At 38.1% G+C, this 18,398-nt stretch overlaps 1 protein-coding gene across 2 annotated transcripts in view; it reads right to left on the bottom strand.

Annotated features, from left to right (window-relative positions):
- Nucleotides 1-4,321: 4,321 nt before the first annotated feature.
- The window catches only part of LOC101683238, a 47,402-nt gene continuing 33,325 nt past the window's right edge, over nt 4,322-18,398 (bottom strand). Inside the window, exons 8-9 of one of the 2 annotated variants that reach the window (XM_004749610.3) lie at nt 8,349-8,450; nt 4,322-6,073 (exon numbers count right to left, since the gene is read on the bottom strand). In XM_004749610.3, the coding sequence (XP_004749667.1) occupies nt 5,095-6,073; nt 8,349-8,450 (1,081 nt within the window). In that variant the 3' untranslated portion in view covers nt 4,322-5,094. The remainder of the gene's footprint in view (nt 6,074-8,348; nt 8,451-18,398) is intronic. The other variant, XM_004749611.3, reaches the window with a different exon arrangement.

Genomic DNA, 18,398 nt, shown 5'->3' with positions numbered 1-18,398 from the left:
CTTCTGGTTCAGTATTCTTATTTCATTATCTCTTAACATGACTTGTATCTTCCTCCAGCGCTTCAGGGCCAGCTCAACTCCTGGTTCCTCAATGACACCTCCTTGCATTACTTACATTGAATGTTTCCTTCTTGGACCATGCATTTAGTTTCTGTATAGCTCACCACCCAGCGATTGATCACACATAATATTTAAGTAGAATTTTAAGGATCAGAATACACCTTAAAAAGTTATCCTTATCAGAGCACCTGGGTGGCTCAGTTGGTTAAGCGTCTGCCTTCGGGTCAGATCATGATCTCAGGGTCTTGGGACTGAGCCCCACATTGGGCTCCCTGCTCTGTGGGGAGTCTGCTTCCTTCTCTCTCTACTCCTCCCTCCTCACTCTACTCGTACTCTCTCTCTCTTGCTTATTCTCTCTCAAATAAATAAATAAAATCTTTTAAAAAATGGTCATGCTTATCCAAATTTAATGTGTATATAACTCACCTAGGAATCTTGTTGAAAGAGAAATTAATTCTAATTAATTAAAAAAAAAAAAAAGGACTCTGCAGGTCTGAGGTGAGGCTTAGGTTCTCTATTTCCAACAGGCTGCCTGGTAGTGCCGGTCAGGCCCACTTCGAGTATCAAAGACCTAGACTACTTTAGCATCCCCTGGAGTTCTTTCTACTGGCTCTCAGGTAAGTGGTCATCTTCCGCTGGACTGCCATACGTCACTTGGCAGGGTGTTCTAGTGGCCAGCTCAAGGGCAATTTTCAAAGCTTCCTCTTACTCTTCCACAACATTCCTCAAGGGTTTCTTTTTCAGTCAGTTTTCTGTGCCTCAGGAGATTTCTGTCTGCCTTTGGGGAGCCAATGCCTAGCACTCAGTGAAGATCTGGTGTGCCTCAGAGGGATTTCTCCTTGCTCTTCTGCCAGTATACTACTCTTGTGCTTTTGGTAGAAATCCAAGGGAAAACTGGTAAGTGATCCATAATGCAAGCCTTCGTGGAAAATTTAAAAATTCTATAAAGCTCAGGTGGTTCCTTATTCCTGTCTACAATGGATTTTTCCTTCTCCTGTCACTACCAGTGATAAGAGAGTTATTGACTTAAAAATTTAGTTTTGATGGGTTTTTGAACTCTATAATTTTGTAGCTTAATCAGCTAGGTGGAAGCTATAATCTCTTGCTGTATGCCCACAATAACTACTCATAAAAGGAATAAAAAAATCACAAGGAAATTAATTTTTATAAAGTTTGCAACCAGAAATGCAATTCATAAGCATATATGACTAAAAACAGAGCCTCAATAAATCAAATTTCCAGTTCTGAAAAAGCAGTAATTATATATATTCTACATTATAGTTTCTTTATATTTATAAATACTCTTACAAAAAATTGAAAGATATAGATGGCGAATTTTGGTAACATAGGTTACCTTTTGACATACAACTTAATTTATTATGAAATGATTTCTGGCCCAGTAATAATGCAAAGGGGACAAATACAGATAAGTGGTGGGCAGTTGTTAAAGTGAAATAGTCAGCACCAATTGCAGTTTTTTCTAATGGTAAGTCATAATGCTCCCTCTCCAGCTCTGCAATTGATAGGCATACTCTAATTATAATCAGTAGCCTAAAAATATGACCTTTTGTGCTGTTCCATATCTCTTGTATTTCTGCCTCCACAATAGTCAACTGAACCATCTTCTTGGAATACACATGAAGATGGGAGTTCCTGTGAAGAATATGCTGTCAGTCTGTTCTGTCTCCTGCCGTTAAATCCATGTGAAGAATGTATACTTTGGTTATCTTCTGGATACACCAGTCTAATAATGTAACAGAAACAATTATTTTTAATTTTTTATTATTAGAGTTTTCAAACATAAACAAAAATAGGAAAATGGGCACCCATGTGCCCATTACAGAACATTCAACACTTGTCATCATTTTGCCAGTGTCGCAGAAGCAAGTGGTTAATTATCATCACAGAACAGGATTCAGACTTTATGGGGGGCATTGTGCTAGAAGAAGTGAGTATACCCTTTCACCAAGAGTCAAATGGTGAAGGAGGGAGGAGAATCCCTGCATGATGCAACATGGTAAAAGTAAGAATGCATCTCCCATGAAAGGAGGTAGGGCCCTTTTTACCCTGCAGAGAGAATTAGGACCATAGCAGCTATATTTGCCTGTTCCTTTTTATATTATGAAGTTAGAGTAGCAGAATCATTTCAGTATAGCAGCAAATCAGTGGGTTATGTAGCTCATAGACAGTCTTTTTTAGAATATTTCTTTGACACTGAGAAGCTGAAGGCTAATGACTCACCTGTTTTAAATTGTAAGTTTTGCTTTTCATGTATGTTTCAGGTCTACAATTTAAAATTTCAAATCTTTCAATTAACCTCTACTAAAATATACATTTGTGGGATAATTCCAGCATATTTTTAATGTAAATATTTGATAGTGTTTGTAAAGAATTCTTATTTCTTTTCCTACAACAGTCCCTTCTCCAAGTTGTTAATATGCTGTTATACTTGGGCCTGTTAGTAATGGGTAAGTGGAAAGGAAGAGTCAGGTGAAATCCTGTCTTGGCTGTCATCTGCCCTTCTCCCCCTCAAACCAAGGTCTCTTTTGGTCTATCTCAATTTTTCCTTTAGGTCTCTCCATTTGGTCAGAATACCTTTGAGCCAAATTCATCCTGTCAATGGCTAAAGAAGTTAGTAAATTAAGAAAAACTAGGTGATTTAAAACAAAAACTCCAATCTGATTTCTGTTGAATAGTTTAATATAAATCAGTATGGAATATCTTTTTATACTGAAACTTTTATTCTTTCACATAGGATGCTTATAATCCTGACCCCAAATCTGGTACTGAGTGACAAGAACAAGAAAAAGAAAGTCAAACACGCCCTCTATTGAATACTATAATCCTCCTAATCCAGAGCATCATCAGTAACAGAGAAGCCGTCCTAAGAGGAGTGAGAGATTTTTTTTTTTTTAAGATTTTATTTATTTATTTGACAGAGGGACAGAGATCACAAGTAGGCAGAGAGAGAGGAAGGGAAGCAGGCTCCCTGCTGAGCAGAAAGCCCAACGCCACCGGGCTGGATCATGACCAGAGCCGAAGGCAGAGGCTTTAACCCACTGAGCCACCCAGGCACCCCGGAGTGAGATTTCTATTGACCAATCTTGTCTTTTACCCTGTCCAACAGAAGACAATAATCATGGAATAGAGTGAAGTTACTACAAAGGAAATGAAACAAAGTTCTAGCTTAACTAGTATCAGCTAGTAGCCACTGGTAATCCAGGTGAAGATGAACCGATTGGTTTTAGAATCCCCAAACCACAAGGGAGAAGTGACAGTCACTTTAAAGGCAGTGGCCAGGATCTGCCAAGGTGGTATAAACCCTGCATACATGTGGATTCACGAAATGCTTGTTTTCTAACATGCTTACATGTCACTGGTAGCAATCAGGGATAGGATTGAAAAGGATGGTTTTGCGACTAAATCAGTATTTGCCTCTGACCACATAGGCCCTGAGACGTAAAGAAAGTGAGGAAGGCAGGGAAGATGCTGGTAGGAAAGGTAGGAGAGAAAAAAAGAAGTTTCTGGATAAAACCAGGACAGCCCATAGCCCACAGGTAAAATTCACCTCTCTCCAGATAGGTGTAGAATAATGTACAACTGGAGGAAACATTCTGAATTGAAAGGGAAGGCGCATAGTAACTCCACTCTTCATCTCCTTTCTCAAACCTTCCCCTCTTCTATGGTCTTATTCTCTATCCCAACACAGTGCTCTATTTTCCTGGATTGTCTTTTTATTTCTATCCCTTTTCCTATCCTTTCTTATCACGTTCTTTCCCTTTCAGAAGGCAGGCCTCCTCTCTTCCTGCCTTGCACTTCAGTTTCACTGCAGTCCCTGCTCTCCTGAAGACATTCCCAACTAACAGCAACGAGAGGTGATTACTGCATGGCAGAGAGAGGACTACTGGCGTGTGTGTATTAAAAAGTAATTTTTTTTTTTTACTGGGTGGCTCAGTGGGTTAAAGCCTCTGCCTTCAGCTCAGGTCATGATCCTGGGTCCTGGGATCGAGCCCCGCATCAGGCTCTCTGCTCAGCAGGGAGCCTGCTTCCTCCTCTCTCTCTGCCTGCCTCTCCGCCTACTTGTGATCTCTGTCTAATAAATAAACAAAATCTTAAAAAAAAAAAAGTAATCTGTAGCAAACAATCAAAGACAAACCAAAAAACAGACCAAAGAGATGGTTACCAGAAAGGGGGTGGGTGGGGGGCAGCGTGAAATCGGTGATGGGGATTAAAAAAACTAAACTTATCTTGATGAGCACTGAGTAATATACAGAATTGCTGAAGCACTTTATTGTATACCTGAAACTAATTTAACACTGTATGTTAACCATACTGGAATTAAAATTAAAGAAAAAATAATTTGTAGGACAGCTAGAAGGAATTCAGTTGATCCCTGAACAACTGTAAGTTAGGGGTGCTGATCCCTGTGTAGTCAAAAATGCACATGTAACTTCTGACTCCCCTAAACTTAACTACAAACAGCCTGCTGTTTACCAGAAGCCTTATTGGTAACATAAACAGTTGACTAACATGTGGTCCTATGCTACATGTGTTATGTACCGTATTCTTACAACAAGCTAGAGAGAAGAAAATGTTATTCAAAAATCTTACAAGAAAATACATTTACAGTACTATACTGTAAAACATCCACATATAAGTGAACCCGCAAGTTTAAACCTTCTTGTTCAAGGATTGACTATATTTTTTAAAATCCTTATCTAAAAGCCACAGTATTTCTCTGAGAAATCTGTTTCTTGTTTTCTGTTTTGTTTTTTACTACTAGCTTACAGTGAAAAGCTAAACCATTTAAATCTAATTTGTATATTTACTGCAATTGTAGGAAATAAAGGTAAATTTATAATTCACAGCATCAGAAATAAACCTTCATCACAAACTCAATCTATATAAGAATAAATCTGAATTTCAGCTTTGGGTGATAATTTATACCACTTTTATACAAATACCTAATCTGAAAGAAGTCTGAGTGTTTTGTTGGAGTCAAGTACCATTTCTGACTGTGCAAAACAAAATGACTCACTTATCTAAATGCCAGTCAGGATTTATGTTATCAGGAAGTGGGGAGTCCCGAAAAGACCGTGGTCTTTGTGAGGATGTTTCCTGTTCAAAATCCAAGTCTTCCAAAAGAACCTGTTCTTGTGGATCATTACGTGGGTGGTTACAGGAAGATATATGCCATGGTTTTGTTTCAACGTTGAAATAAAAATTTCTTAAATGCCTTTGAGTTTTAAACTTTGGAAAAGGTGGTAGTCTTTGTCCATGACTTCTATTAACATATTTTTTCAATGACATTTTCTCTGAGAAATCATTGTTGGAATAGTCATGTAGAGATCCTCGTGTGTGCTCTGATATGACATCGGTATATTCTAAATCTTCCAAATTCATTTCATCATGAAAATAGTTCTGGCAGAAGGGTTTTTTCCTTTGAAAACCACCCCTGTTGAGAAAATGAGAACTCTGTACAAGTAATTGGTCCTGAAAATCACCATGAAGTGGGTACTCATGGTGGTTATAGAAAGGCCGTCGTTTTTGTCCCCAGCTTCTGTTGATAAAACCATAATCTTTTGTTGGAAATTTTTCCCAACAGTTGCTATAGGCCTGATGATTCTGAATGGAATGTCTCCTTTGTCCATCTACTTTGCTAACAAAATCAAAATCATCTCCAGCATCTGGTTCATGGTAGTCACTGTGAGGCTGGGGATCACAAAATGGTCTTGGTCTGGTTCCATGTATCTTGTTATTGAAATCTGTTTCCTCTTGAGAGACATCATAACACTGGTGATTAGCAAAGAATGAACATCTTGGTCCTGGTCCTTTGTTACCCAAATCCCAATTTCTCAGATGTCTTTCTTCTGGCATGCTGTCACTACACCTGTGTTTATACAAATCCCCATGCCTCTGGAAACATCCATTGTTGACATAATCATAATCCTTTATCTGTACATCATTTCGAGGGTGCTGGTCATTAAGAAGCCTTGACCTTTTCCCAGTCCTGCTGGGGGGAAAACAGGCTATAAATACTAAGTATTTGAATAATAAAGTATAAATCTATGCCACTAGCAAAACCTCCCTTTGTTCAGCTCAAAGGACATAAATTGTTGTGATGTCCTCCGAACTGAATTGTGCCACATTTTCATTTTTCTCCTTTGTTTGTGCTTATGAGCCCCAAACTCTCTCCTGTAACTACTAACTTGTAGATTTCCAAACAAAAGTGTGTTGGTGTTAAACAGTAATTTTTTCACCTAAAAACTAGACCACAACACATTTCACAACATTTTTTCATTTAGAGAAATGTCATAACCAGCTCAATTTTATCATAATCTATCTGATGGGTTAAAGAAGTAATCTTACAAATATGGCTGATGACACACTAGATTATTGTACCGACTTCATGTGGGAAGAAGTAAGAAAACATATATTAATTTTTATATAATTACTCCTAAGAACTACTAATGGAGCTTATAGTATAAAATAATTTGCTATAATTAATACATTTTGACTATTTCCAGTTTTTTAGTTTTATAAATAAGCTGCTATGAGCATTCATGTCATTTCTGTGTGAACAAGTTTTCAGTTCTCTGGGATAAATGCTCAAGGGTGCAAAAGCTGGGTTGGCTAAATCCAATTTTAGTTTCATAAGGAACTGCCAAACTTCCATAACATAGAAAACACAACAATTTGAAAGGGTCGAGAAGAGGAACAGATAGCATTTAAAATAGAAATAAGTATTAAAAACCCAGGATGAGATACTATAATTGACTAAAAAGTTACAACTTTGTTTCCTAGCAACAAGAAAAGGAAAGTTTCATAAAAACAAAACACAACCTAAACAAAGATTAACAACGAAACACTTCACTTCAGTGTCTGAAAACAAAATTACTGGCACCAAATTCTGAGACTTTCACAAGGATTTTATTCACTGAAGATAAACAAATGCTTCCTTGGAATGGGGATACAGACATTATGTGCAGGAAGAGCCTGTGTCAGAGCAGACAGGCCCTGCCAGGGTAAACAGAAGAGCTCTGTACAGCTCTTCACACAGCTCATGCACATCCTGTGATGTTAACTAACGCCTACCCCAGTACCTGGCCCTGCTCAAGTCAGGACTCCTTCTAGGCAGGTAGGGCAGAGAGAAATAGTTGTACCACTCAGGTGGCAAAATGCTTCATGTTTTGGGGTGAGATCTGAAGCTGAGAAAAAGGAGGAGAACGGAAGACTACTGTCTAGTCCAGCTTGTATTAAATCAGTTCACAGTAGATCATCTCAATTTCTTGCTACATATTTCAGTTTAAAAATTCAAGTGCCAAGGGGCGCCTGGGTGGCTCAGTGGGTTAAGCCCCTGCCTTCAGCTCAGGTCATGGTCTCAGGGTCCTGGGATCCAGGCACGCATCATGCGCTCTTCTCAGCAGGGAGCCTGCTTCCATTTCTCTCTCTGCCTGCCTCTCTGCCTACTTGTGACCTCTCTTGCTCTCTCTCTGTCAAATAAATAAATAAACTTAAAAAAAAAATTCAAGTGCCAAATATTCCTCTTGATTTAAAATAGTATTGTGTATCCTGTGATTGTAAAAAAAAAATGCCAAGATATATATATATATATATATATATATATATATATATATATATGTCAGAGGAAATTCTAGTAACATTTGATAACCTTAATCCACTTCCTGATATATTGGTAGAATAAATATAAATTATTACTTAGAATCATAGCATTTTAAATTTTGAAGGGATCACAGAGATTACCTAATTCAATATTTGCCAAATAGCTTGGAGAACATTAGTCTTCCATATCAGATTAATGCTAGCTCTGTCAGGGGGGAAAGCAGTTTTGTGCTTGAGTAAGTTATGGAAATGCTGGGTTCAACAAAATTTAATAAATTTCTTTACTTCAGAAATTTGAAGGGCTTCAAATAAGCTAGTGTTCATGGTGACATCAGCTTGCATTTCCAAAATTTATTTGACTTAACACTTTTTATTCCTGTAAAACTAATAAAACCTCATAAAATACTAGTTTCATATGTCCTTAAAATACAACTTAGGAAAGGCTAACTGATCTTGTCCAATGCTTTATGTTATACATTAAACAACACTGGCCTGAAAACGTTATGTCATTGGCTCTATATTACCTACAATTTAAAAGTAGCAGAATCAGATTTGAATGCAGACTTCCTGATGCCCAATCCCATGGATTTTCTCCCCTACTCTATCATCATTAATATGTATCTAAACTATCATAAAATATTCATCTACAATTATGTTGCTTTTACCCATGGAAGTCTTCATTTGGGGACCAATCTCCAGATTCTTCCATAGAATTAGATGGGAGATTTGCATCTTCATCAGAATCCCAGACATCCATTCCAAGATTACTAGAGGAAAAATATCAATAAATTTTTAAAAATTCTATCAAAAATAAGATCATATGCTTTTAAACACATAAGCTGAGCAAAAAACAAGGAAGAAAAAAAGCACAACTGCACACCACTTGCATCACAGAAAAATCTGTGGATATTTTGCCATTTTGTCTTAGTGAAAAGAATAAAGCTTAAGAACCATAAGGGAGAGGTCATCAGTCAAGCAAAATTTTAGGATGTTCGGATTTCCAACTTTGAGGATGTAAACAGTATTTCCTGTGGCCAAGAAATGATAAAAATTAAGGGCTTTAGGCATAGGCACTTATGAGGAAGGTGAGGTAAAGGGGGAGTGGGAATAATGTCAGACACCAGACCTCCCTAACTCTCCTCTTCCGTATACTTCCTCTGATTACCCACTTCCACTATCTGAAATTACCTTGTTAATGCCTTTCCCCAGTATCATACATCCAATCATTGACTCTTCCATGCAGCAAATACTTGTTAGGTGCCCAAAATGCACCAGGCACCATTCAAACACTTAAAGATAATGGTAATGATCAAATCAGGCAAGTCCTTGCTCAAAGGAGAGGCATATCATAAACAAGTACATAAATTATATAATTTCTGATAGTAATAGGCACTTTGTAGGAACTCCAAGGTAGTATAATAGACAGTAACTGGGAGAGGGGGACAATATTAAGACAGGAAAGGCTGACTCTCTGAGGTGATGACATTTGAACAAAGAAATCAGTTATGCAAAGACAGACGATTCCAAGTAGAGAAAATATCAGTGCAAAATTCCCTCATATATGGCCTTGTGAGACTGCACAGAGACTTAAAAGCTTCATGAGGAAAGGGACCTAGTCTGTCTTATTCACTGCTGAATTCTCAGTCAAGCAGAGTGCCGTAACACAGTAGGTACTCCATAAATACTTATGGAATGGAAAAGGATGAGTAGTGTGTTCTGTATCGTAACACTTAACACTCTGTTATATCTGCTGGCTTTACTCACCTGTCTCCTTGAGGGCAAGGCCTCTTCCCAGCCTCTACAGCTGTTTAGCACTATGCCTGGCATACAGAAATGCTTAACAAAATTCCTGAGCAGTATACCAGAGATGGTAAATAAATACTGTATTTTTATTGGAGAAGATAAAATTAAGTTGAAGGTATTCTCTAGGAAGGCCTCACTGAATTTATGCTAAAGGACACTTAAGATTTTTATACTGTTACAATGTTGTTTAGTTTTAAAAAGTAGAAAAATGACTAATTGAATGTGCTATAAAGGCAATCTTTTCAGGGATAGAGGGCAGAGAAGAAGGCAGGAAGAATTATATCTCAGTGTCTATAAATGACCATCACTATACCTTAGGAAAATATTAATATTAATATTGAGTTCAAAAATTATTTTTCTAAATTCTAGTAAAAAGGATGCCACTAATGTTCTGGTACATATTGGGAATAACATTTCCTCAGGTAAAGGCACATGGAAAAGGCTTCAAATGGAAGAAAAACACGAGAGAAAATTTAATTGAATAGCTCCTGTAAAAAGTAAGAAATGAATATCCAGTAAGTCTTCCTGCCAGGATACTTGAATAAGTACTAAAAAGGAAATCCCTAGCTCACAGGTCTAATTCAATTTTTGGTTAAATTTTATTTAGCCTCTGAACCCTGAGAGATGATAATGCTTTAGTGCATTATAAAACAGATGTGGTCTTTAAAAAACAAATACAAAAGTCATTCTTTTCATGAGCTATTATATAAACTTGCCCAAACACCTATAATTTGAAAAGAAAATGTTCCCTACAAAGTGTGAGATTTTGTATGAAGTTCAGTTGTGAGAAAGATTTGGGGCTCATACGGTAAAAATAAGAGCTGAAGTGACAAGAAAATGGGATTACAGGAATAAAAGCCAAAGACAGTCTTATCAAACATCTACAACAGGAAGGACGAAGAGGAGACAACTAAGGTGAATGGAGCTATGAGAATATTAGAAGGCAAACCTGGATAGTACTGTGAGCAAAATAAGAAATTTAAAGTATGGGGCGCCTGGGTGACTCAGTGGGTTAAGCCACTGCCTTCGGCTCTGGTCATGATCCTAGGGTCCTAAAATCGAGTCCCGCATGGGGGGGGGGGTCTCTGCTGAGTGGGGAGCCTGCTTTTCCCCCCCTCTCTCTGCTTGCCTCTCTGCCTACTTGTGATCTGTCTGTCAAATAAATAAAATCTTTAAAAAAAATTTAAAGTATATGTAGAACGTGGTTAATGATGCCAGATATTGCAAAGAAAAACTATAGGATGTGACTAGGTTGTTGCTGACCTCTGACAAGGAAATTTTAATTAAGTGGTGAAAACAAACTGGATACATTTAAGCAGAGAATAAGGTGGTAAATAAATGGAGGCAGTGATCCTGGACAAGTGTTTTTAAAAAACTGGATAATGGGGCGCCTGGGTGGCTCAGTGGGTTAAGCCGCTGCCTTCGGCTCAGGTCATGATCTCAGGGTCCTGGGATCGAGTCCCACTTCGGGCTCTCTGCTCAGCAGGGAGCCTGCTTCCTCCTCTCTCTCTGCCTGCCTCTCTGCCTACTTGTGATCTCTCTGTGTCAAATAAATAAATAAATAAATCTTTAAAAAAAACCAAACTGGATAATGTATCAAGAGAATGGAATGGTAGTTTGTACAAGGTGTAGAAATCAATGGAATGCTTCTAGGTATTTTTAAAATTCTGTATATTTAAGGTATACATTTTGATGTTTTGATATACATATACATTGTGAAATAATTGTTATAATTAAGCCAATTAACATATGCAATACTTCACAAAATGTGTGCTGTGCTCAAACGTGTGTTAAGAATTTCAAGTAAGTAGGGGCACCTGGGTATTGAAATCAGGATCTGGAAGAGGTACCTACACTCCTATGTCTACTGAAGCATTATTCCCAATAGATCAAGTATGGAAACAACCTAAAAATGTCCATCAACAAGTTAACAGACAAAGAAAATATAGTAAATACACACAATGGAATATTTTTCAGCTTTTTTTCTAAGATTTTATTTTATTCTATTTTATTTATTTATTTTTTTTAAAAAAGATTTTATTTATTTATTTGACAGACAAATCAAAGTAGACGGAGAGGCAGGCAGAGAGAGAGAGGGAAGCAGGCTCCCTGCTGAGCAGAGAGCCTGATGCGGGCCTCAATCCCAGGACCCTGAGATCATGACCTGAGCCAAAGGCAGCAGCTTAACCCACTGAGCCACCCAGGCGCCCCTATTTTATTTTATTTTTAAAACATTTTATTTATTTATTTGACAGAGAGCTAGAAAGAGAGCACAAGTAAGCAGAGCAGCAGGGAGAGGGGGAGAGAGAGAAGCAGGCTCTCTGCTGAGCAGGGAGCCCAATGCAGGGCTCGATCCCAGTACCCTGGAATCATGACCCAAGCCAAAGGCAGCCGTTTAACCAGCTGAGCCACCCAGGTGCCCCTAAGATTTTATTTTTTTGACAGAGATCACAAGTAGGCAGAGAGGCAGGCAGAGAGAGGGGGGGAAGCATGCTCCCCGCTGAGCAGAGAGCCCAAGGCAGGGCTCGATCCCAGGACGCTGAGATCATGACCTGAGCTGAAGGGAGAAGCTTAACCCACTGAGCCAACCAGGCGCCCCTCAATCTAATATTTTTTTCATTATACTGTGCAACCTCTCACATTTTCAGAACAGAAACTGAGAAAAATTAGGGGGGAAAAGCCCAAATTCATTGTGCTGTGTATTTTGGTATTGACTTAAATATTCTTGAGATTTGTTTTAGGAGGCAGTTAAGTTGCTTGGAAATAATTTGATCCTCTTACATGTTGCTTTTAAGAATTATTAGGTCAACTAAGAGTAGTGTTCAGTCCAGGGCTAACTATTCCCCACCAGTGAAACAAGACCCTTCTAAGTACTACCCAGTATCCTATCAACTACTCTGTTTTCCAATCTGGCTCTGTGTGAAAAACATTCCCTCTAATCTTCTAGTAGTTATAGTTTCCTTATATGCAGGGTGCCTCTCTACTGATCTAGAGACTTCTCTCTCTGTGCAGCTCTCTCCTTTCCAGCACTAGCTGTCAGTCTCTCTGATCATTCTTTCTCCTTAACTTAGGGTATCCATCTGGCTCTGCATGACTCCACCTTTCCTGTACCATGGCCTGGAAACTCTAAGGCAGTAAACTGGAGCAATCCTGGGTCATTAATGTCCATGGTTCACCATTTCTCAGAGATAATTGTCCTTTATCCCTGCTATCCAATTTCTTGAAAATTATCTTTCATATATTTTCTCTGCTTTTTAAGTTGTTTAGTTTTTGTTAGTTAGGTGGGAGAGTAAATCTGGTTCCTATTACTCTGTCATGGTTGAAAGCAGAAGGTCTAGTGCTATCATTTTTTTTCCTGCTCTGAAATCTTGGGTCTAAGAACTCTCCTACTTTATGAACTGGACAATAAAAAATTCCTCTCTTTTAATAGTCTTTTGTTTTATTTTAAAATATTTATTTATTTGACAGAGAGAGGGAAAGCACACAAGCGGGGGAGAGGCAGAAGGAGAAGCAGACTTCCCAGTGAGCAGGGAGCCCAATGTGGGACTTGATCCCTGGATCCTGGGATCATGACCTGAGCCAAAGGCAGATGCTTGGCTAACTGAGCCATCCAGGCACCCCTACTTTTATTTTTCAATAATCAGAAGCACAATTAAACTAATAAATAAATTATTTATTTATTTATTTTGAGAGGGAGAGAAAATCGGGGGAGGGGCAAAGAGTTAGGTAGAGGATCTTATGCAGGCTCCATGCCCAGTGTAGAGCCTGAAGTGGGGCTTGATTCCACAACCCCGAAATTATGACCTGAGCTGAAACCAAGTGTAAGATATCTAACCGACTAAGCCACCTAGGTGTCCCTCTTATAAATTCTTAAATATAAATACTTGGCAAAAGTAAGTACCAAGTATGGTGACTACTATGTCCAATTTTACATGAAAATCCCTTTATAATAACACACATAAAAATTCTAACATATAGACTCAAAATGGATGAAGGACCTCAATGTGAGAAAGGAATCCATCAAAATCCTTGAGGAGAACACAGGCAGCAACCTCTTCGACCTCAGCCGCAGCAACATCTTCCTAGGAACAACGCCAAAGGCAAGGGAAGCAAGGGCAAAAATGAACTATTGGGATTTCATCAAGATCAAAAGCTTTTGCACAGCAAAGGAAACAGTTAACAAAATCAAAAGACAACTGACAGAATGGGAGAAGATATTTGCAAACAACATATCAGATAAAGGACTAGTGTCCAGAATCTATAAAGAACTTAGCAAACTCAACACCCAAAGAACAAATAATCCAATCAAGAAATGGGCAGAGGACATGAACAGACATTTCTGCAAAGAAGACATCCAGATGGCCAACAGACACATGAAAAAGTGCTCCATATCACTCGGCATCAGGGAAATACAAATCAAAACCACAATGCGATATCACCTCACACCAGTCAGAATGGCTAAAATCAACAAGTCAGGAAATGACAGATGCTGGAGAGGATGCGGAGAAAGGGGAACCCTCCTACACTGTTGGTGGGAATGCAAGCTGGTGCAGCCACTCTGGAAAACAGCATGGAGGTTCCTCAAAATGTTGAAAATAGAACTGCCCTATGACCCAGCAATTGCACTATTGGGTATTTACCCTAAAGATACAAACGTAGTGATCCAAAGGGGCACGTGCACCCGAATGTTTATAGCAGCAATGTCCACAATAGCCAAACTATGGAAAGAACCTAGATGTTCATCAACAGATGAATGGATCAAGAAGATGTGGTATATATACACAATGGAATACTATGCAGCCATCAAAAGAAATGAAATCTTGCCATTTGCGACAACATGGATGGAACTAGAGCGTATCATGCTTAGCGAAATAAGTCAAGCAGAGAAAGACAACTATCATATGATCTCCCTGATATGAGGAAGTGGTGATGCAACATGGGGGCTTAAGTGGGTACGAGAAGAATCAATGAAACAAGAATGGATTGGGAGGGAGACAAACCATAAGTAACTCTTAATCTCACAAAACAAACTGAGGGTTGCTGGGGGGAGGGGGTTTGGGAGAAGGGGGTGGGATTATGGACATTGGGGAGGGTATGTGCTTTGGTGAGTGCTGTGAAGTGTGTAAACCTGGTGATTCACAGACCTGTACCCCTGGGGATAAAAATATATGTTTATAAAAAATTAAAAATTAAAAATTAAAAAAAAAAATTCTAACATATAAACCTCTAAGCTGTAAACAGTCTTTCATCCTTAAAGTTAATATTGTATAGAGGTATTACATGAGCAAGATGGAGGAATAGGAGCTGCCAATATTCATCTCTCTCCCAAACAACAAAGCAATAACAAACTACAAACTGATAAAAACAGGCTGAGAAAGCTCTGGACCACAATGAGGAAGTGGAAGAAACCTTGTGGAGCTCAGAAAACCAAGCATTATACCTGAATCACCCCTTCCCCCAGTTCAGAGCAGCTCAGTGTCAGGAGGGATCCCCTTGGAGGGATTTCACCCCACAGAGGTAAAGGAAAGCTGGAGAACCCCTGCAAATCTTATCAGTGTAGTTGTTTGTGCACTGTAATGGGAACGTAAATTGGTACAACCATTACAGAAAACAGTATGTTGGTTCCTGGACGAATTAAAAATAGAACTACCATATAATCCAGCAATCCTACTCCTTGGGTATTTACCCAAAGGAATTGAGATCATCATTTTGAAGAGATCTCTGCACTCCCATGTTCACTGCAGCATTATTCACAATATCCAAGATATGAAAACAACCTAAAAGTCTTTCAATGTCTGAATATAAAGAAAAGGTGGCAAACACCACACACACACACACATACACACACAGAGTATTACTCGGCCACAAGGAAGAAGGAAATCTTGCTATTTGCAACAAGGATGAATCTGAAGGGCATTATGCCAAGTGAAATAAGCCAAGCAGAGAACAACAAATACTTTCTGCAGAATCTAAAAAAACCCCAGCTCATTTCAAAGAATAGAATTGTGGTTGCCAATAGGGATAGTGGCGGGGGGAACAGGGAAAACGTAGTTCAAAGGGTACAAATTGTCAATTTTAAGCAGCATAAGTTCCAAGGATTTAATGTACAGCATGGTGAATAGAGTTAATAATATGGTACTGTAAACTTCAAAGATGTTGAGATCTTAAGCATTCTTACCCCAAAAAAAGAGTTAAGCGAGGTGCTAGATATGTTAATTATTTTGATCTTAGTAATCATTCCAGAATATATACATATATAAAATCACAATGTTGTATACTTTAAATATATACAAGTATTTGAAAAGTATTCCTCAATAAAGTTATATATTAAAATTGTAATATAAAATTAAACAAATATAAAATTGATATAAAAACAAAACAAAAATTTATAAATATAAAATTAAAATATAAATATTAAAATTATAATATAAAAGTATTCCTCAATATAGTTATATATTAAAATATTATATAAATATTAAATTTTATAAATTGTTAAAGTCTTGCTGCCCTTGGCTCTAACTTTAGGCTCTGAAGTTACATCTCTACTTGTATGCTTCAAAAATAAACACCTGACATATTTATGTCCCATTTAAAATTTCCCATACTCCCTTCTACATGCTGGGAATTCATTTCTATAAAAGCAATAATAAGGGTCAATGAAAATTTTGTTCATTGCACTTGGGAGCCAAAGGGCACCTGAAAAATCTATTACTAATTTCTTTTTTTAAAAAATTTTTAAATTTTCTTTATTTTCAGTGTAACAGTACTGATTGTTTTTGCACCACACGCAGTGCTCCATGCAATCCGTGCCCTCTCCAATACCCACCACCTGGTTCCCCCAACCTCCCACCCCCTGCCCCTTCAAAACCTTCAGATCGTTTTTCAGAGTCCATAGTCTCTCATGGTTCACCTCCCCTTCCAATTTCCCTCAACTCCCTTCTCCTCTCCATCTCCCCTTTCTGAGAGAATTTAACTGCCCCAGTGCTATGTTAAAGGAGAGCTGGGACTCAGTTATCACTCCTCTTGGTTTCTCAGTGATTTAAAATGTGGAACACATAACTGAACTCAATACTTGAAACGTGGCAAAACCATATGTATAGTAAAATTATTAACTCCTTTGACTGTGATCTGAAACTTTAAATGCTGACCTTTAAAGTACATTAGTTTTTTTTTTTTTTTTAAGATTTTTTTTTTTTTGTCAGAGAGAGAGAGAGCGCGTGAACACAGGCAGACAGAATGGCAGGCAGAGGCAGAGGGAGAAGCAGACTCCCTGCCGAGCAAGGAGCCCGATGTGGGACTCGATCCCAGGATGCTGGGATCATGACCTGAGCCAAAGGCAGCTGCTTAACCAACTGAGCCACCCAGGCGTCCCAGTACATTAGTTTTTTTAATCAGCTGCATCATACTACATCAAGTAAAATTCCTATTTTCATCTGAACTACTAAGGCTTCCACATCTTGTCAGTGCAATTTTTTAAAAAAATCAATAATTGTAGGATTATACTTCTTTCTCCATAAATCTCATCATACTGGTTTCAGCTCAGCAGCTTGTCCTATCAATTTCAATTCTGAAACCTGGTTGGTTATTACAGTGATTTCCAAATGTGAACTATTAGCAACAGAAATCATTCTGAATGCATTAAAAAAAAACACATAAAAAATTCCTAGGCCCCTCTTCAGACAGTCTTATTCACTAGGTATAGGTGAGCCAAAGAAGTCTACACTTAACAAGCCCCCAAGTAACCCCAAATAGCCATATTTGAGAATCGCTGTTCTCTCATACTCATTAATCCAAAATTAAAGACAGCTACTCAAATAAATACACACATATTCACAGCAACACTATTCACAATAGCAAAAAGGCAGAAATGGGGGTGGAGGGATGGGTAAACCAAGTGATGGACATTTAGGAGCACACGTGATGTAATGAGCACTGGGTATTATATAAGACTGATGAATCAATGACCTCTACCTCTAAAACTAATAATACATTATATGTTAATTAATTGAATTAAAAAATAATTATCACCAAAAAAATAAATAAAAAGTGAGGTTTAAAAAAAGGTGGAGCTAAAATTAATAAGTCAGGAAATGACAGGTGTTGGCGAGGATGTGGAGAACTATTGGCAGGAATGCAAGCTGGAGCAGCCATAGAAGACAGTATGGAGGCTCCTCAAAAAATTCAAAATAGAGCCACACTACAACCCAGCAATTGCACTACTGGTATTTACCCCAAAGATACAAATGTAGTGATCTGAAGGGGCACCTGCACCCCAATGTTTATAAGTAGCCACATCCACAATAGCCAAACTATGGAAAGAGCCCAGATGTCCACAGAAAGATGAATGGATAAATAAGATACAGCATATATATACAATAGAACATTATGCAGCCATCAGAAAACTGAAATCTTGGCATTTGCAATGATGTGGATGGAACTAGAGGATATTAATGCTAAATGAAATAAATCAATCAGAGAAAGACAATTATCATATGATCTCACTGATATATGGAATTTGAGAAACAAGGCAGAGGATCACAGGGGAAGAGAGGAAAAAATGAAACAAGAAGAAACCAGAGAGAGAGACAAACCATAAGAGATTCTTAATCTCAGAAAATGAACTGAGGGTTGCTAGAGTGGAGGGGGGTGGGAGGGCTTGGGTGGCTGGGTATGGACATTGGGGAAGGTATATGTTGTGGTAAGCGGTATGTATTGTGTAAGACACAGACCTGTACCTCTGAAACAAATAATACATTATATGTTAACAATAATAAAACATATATATTTTTAAAGGTAGAAACAGCCCAAATGTCAACTAACAGATGAATAAACAGATTGTAGTATATATACAAAGGAACATTACTCAGCCATAAAAGGAAATGAAATACCAAAAAATGCTATACATAGATGAA

Source organism: Mustela putorius, unplaced genomic scaffold (assembly GCF_011764305.1).
Source record: "Mustela putorius furo isolate JIRA1106 unplaced genomic scaffold, ASM1176430v1.1 tig00003909_pilon_pilon_pilon, whole genome shotgun sequence".
In the NCBI taxonomy this organism is placed as follows: domain Eukaryota; kingdom Metazoa; phylum Chordata; class Mammalia; order Carnivora; family Mustelidae; genus Mustela; species Mustela putorius.
Note: the sequence above shows the minus strand (reverse complement) of the source record. Positions and strands in the feature narration are given on the sequence as shown.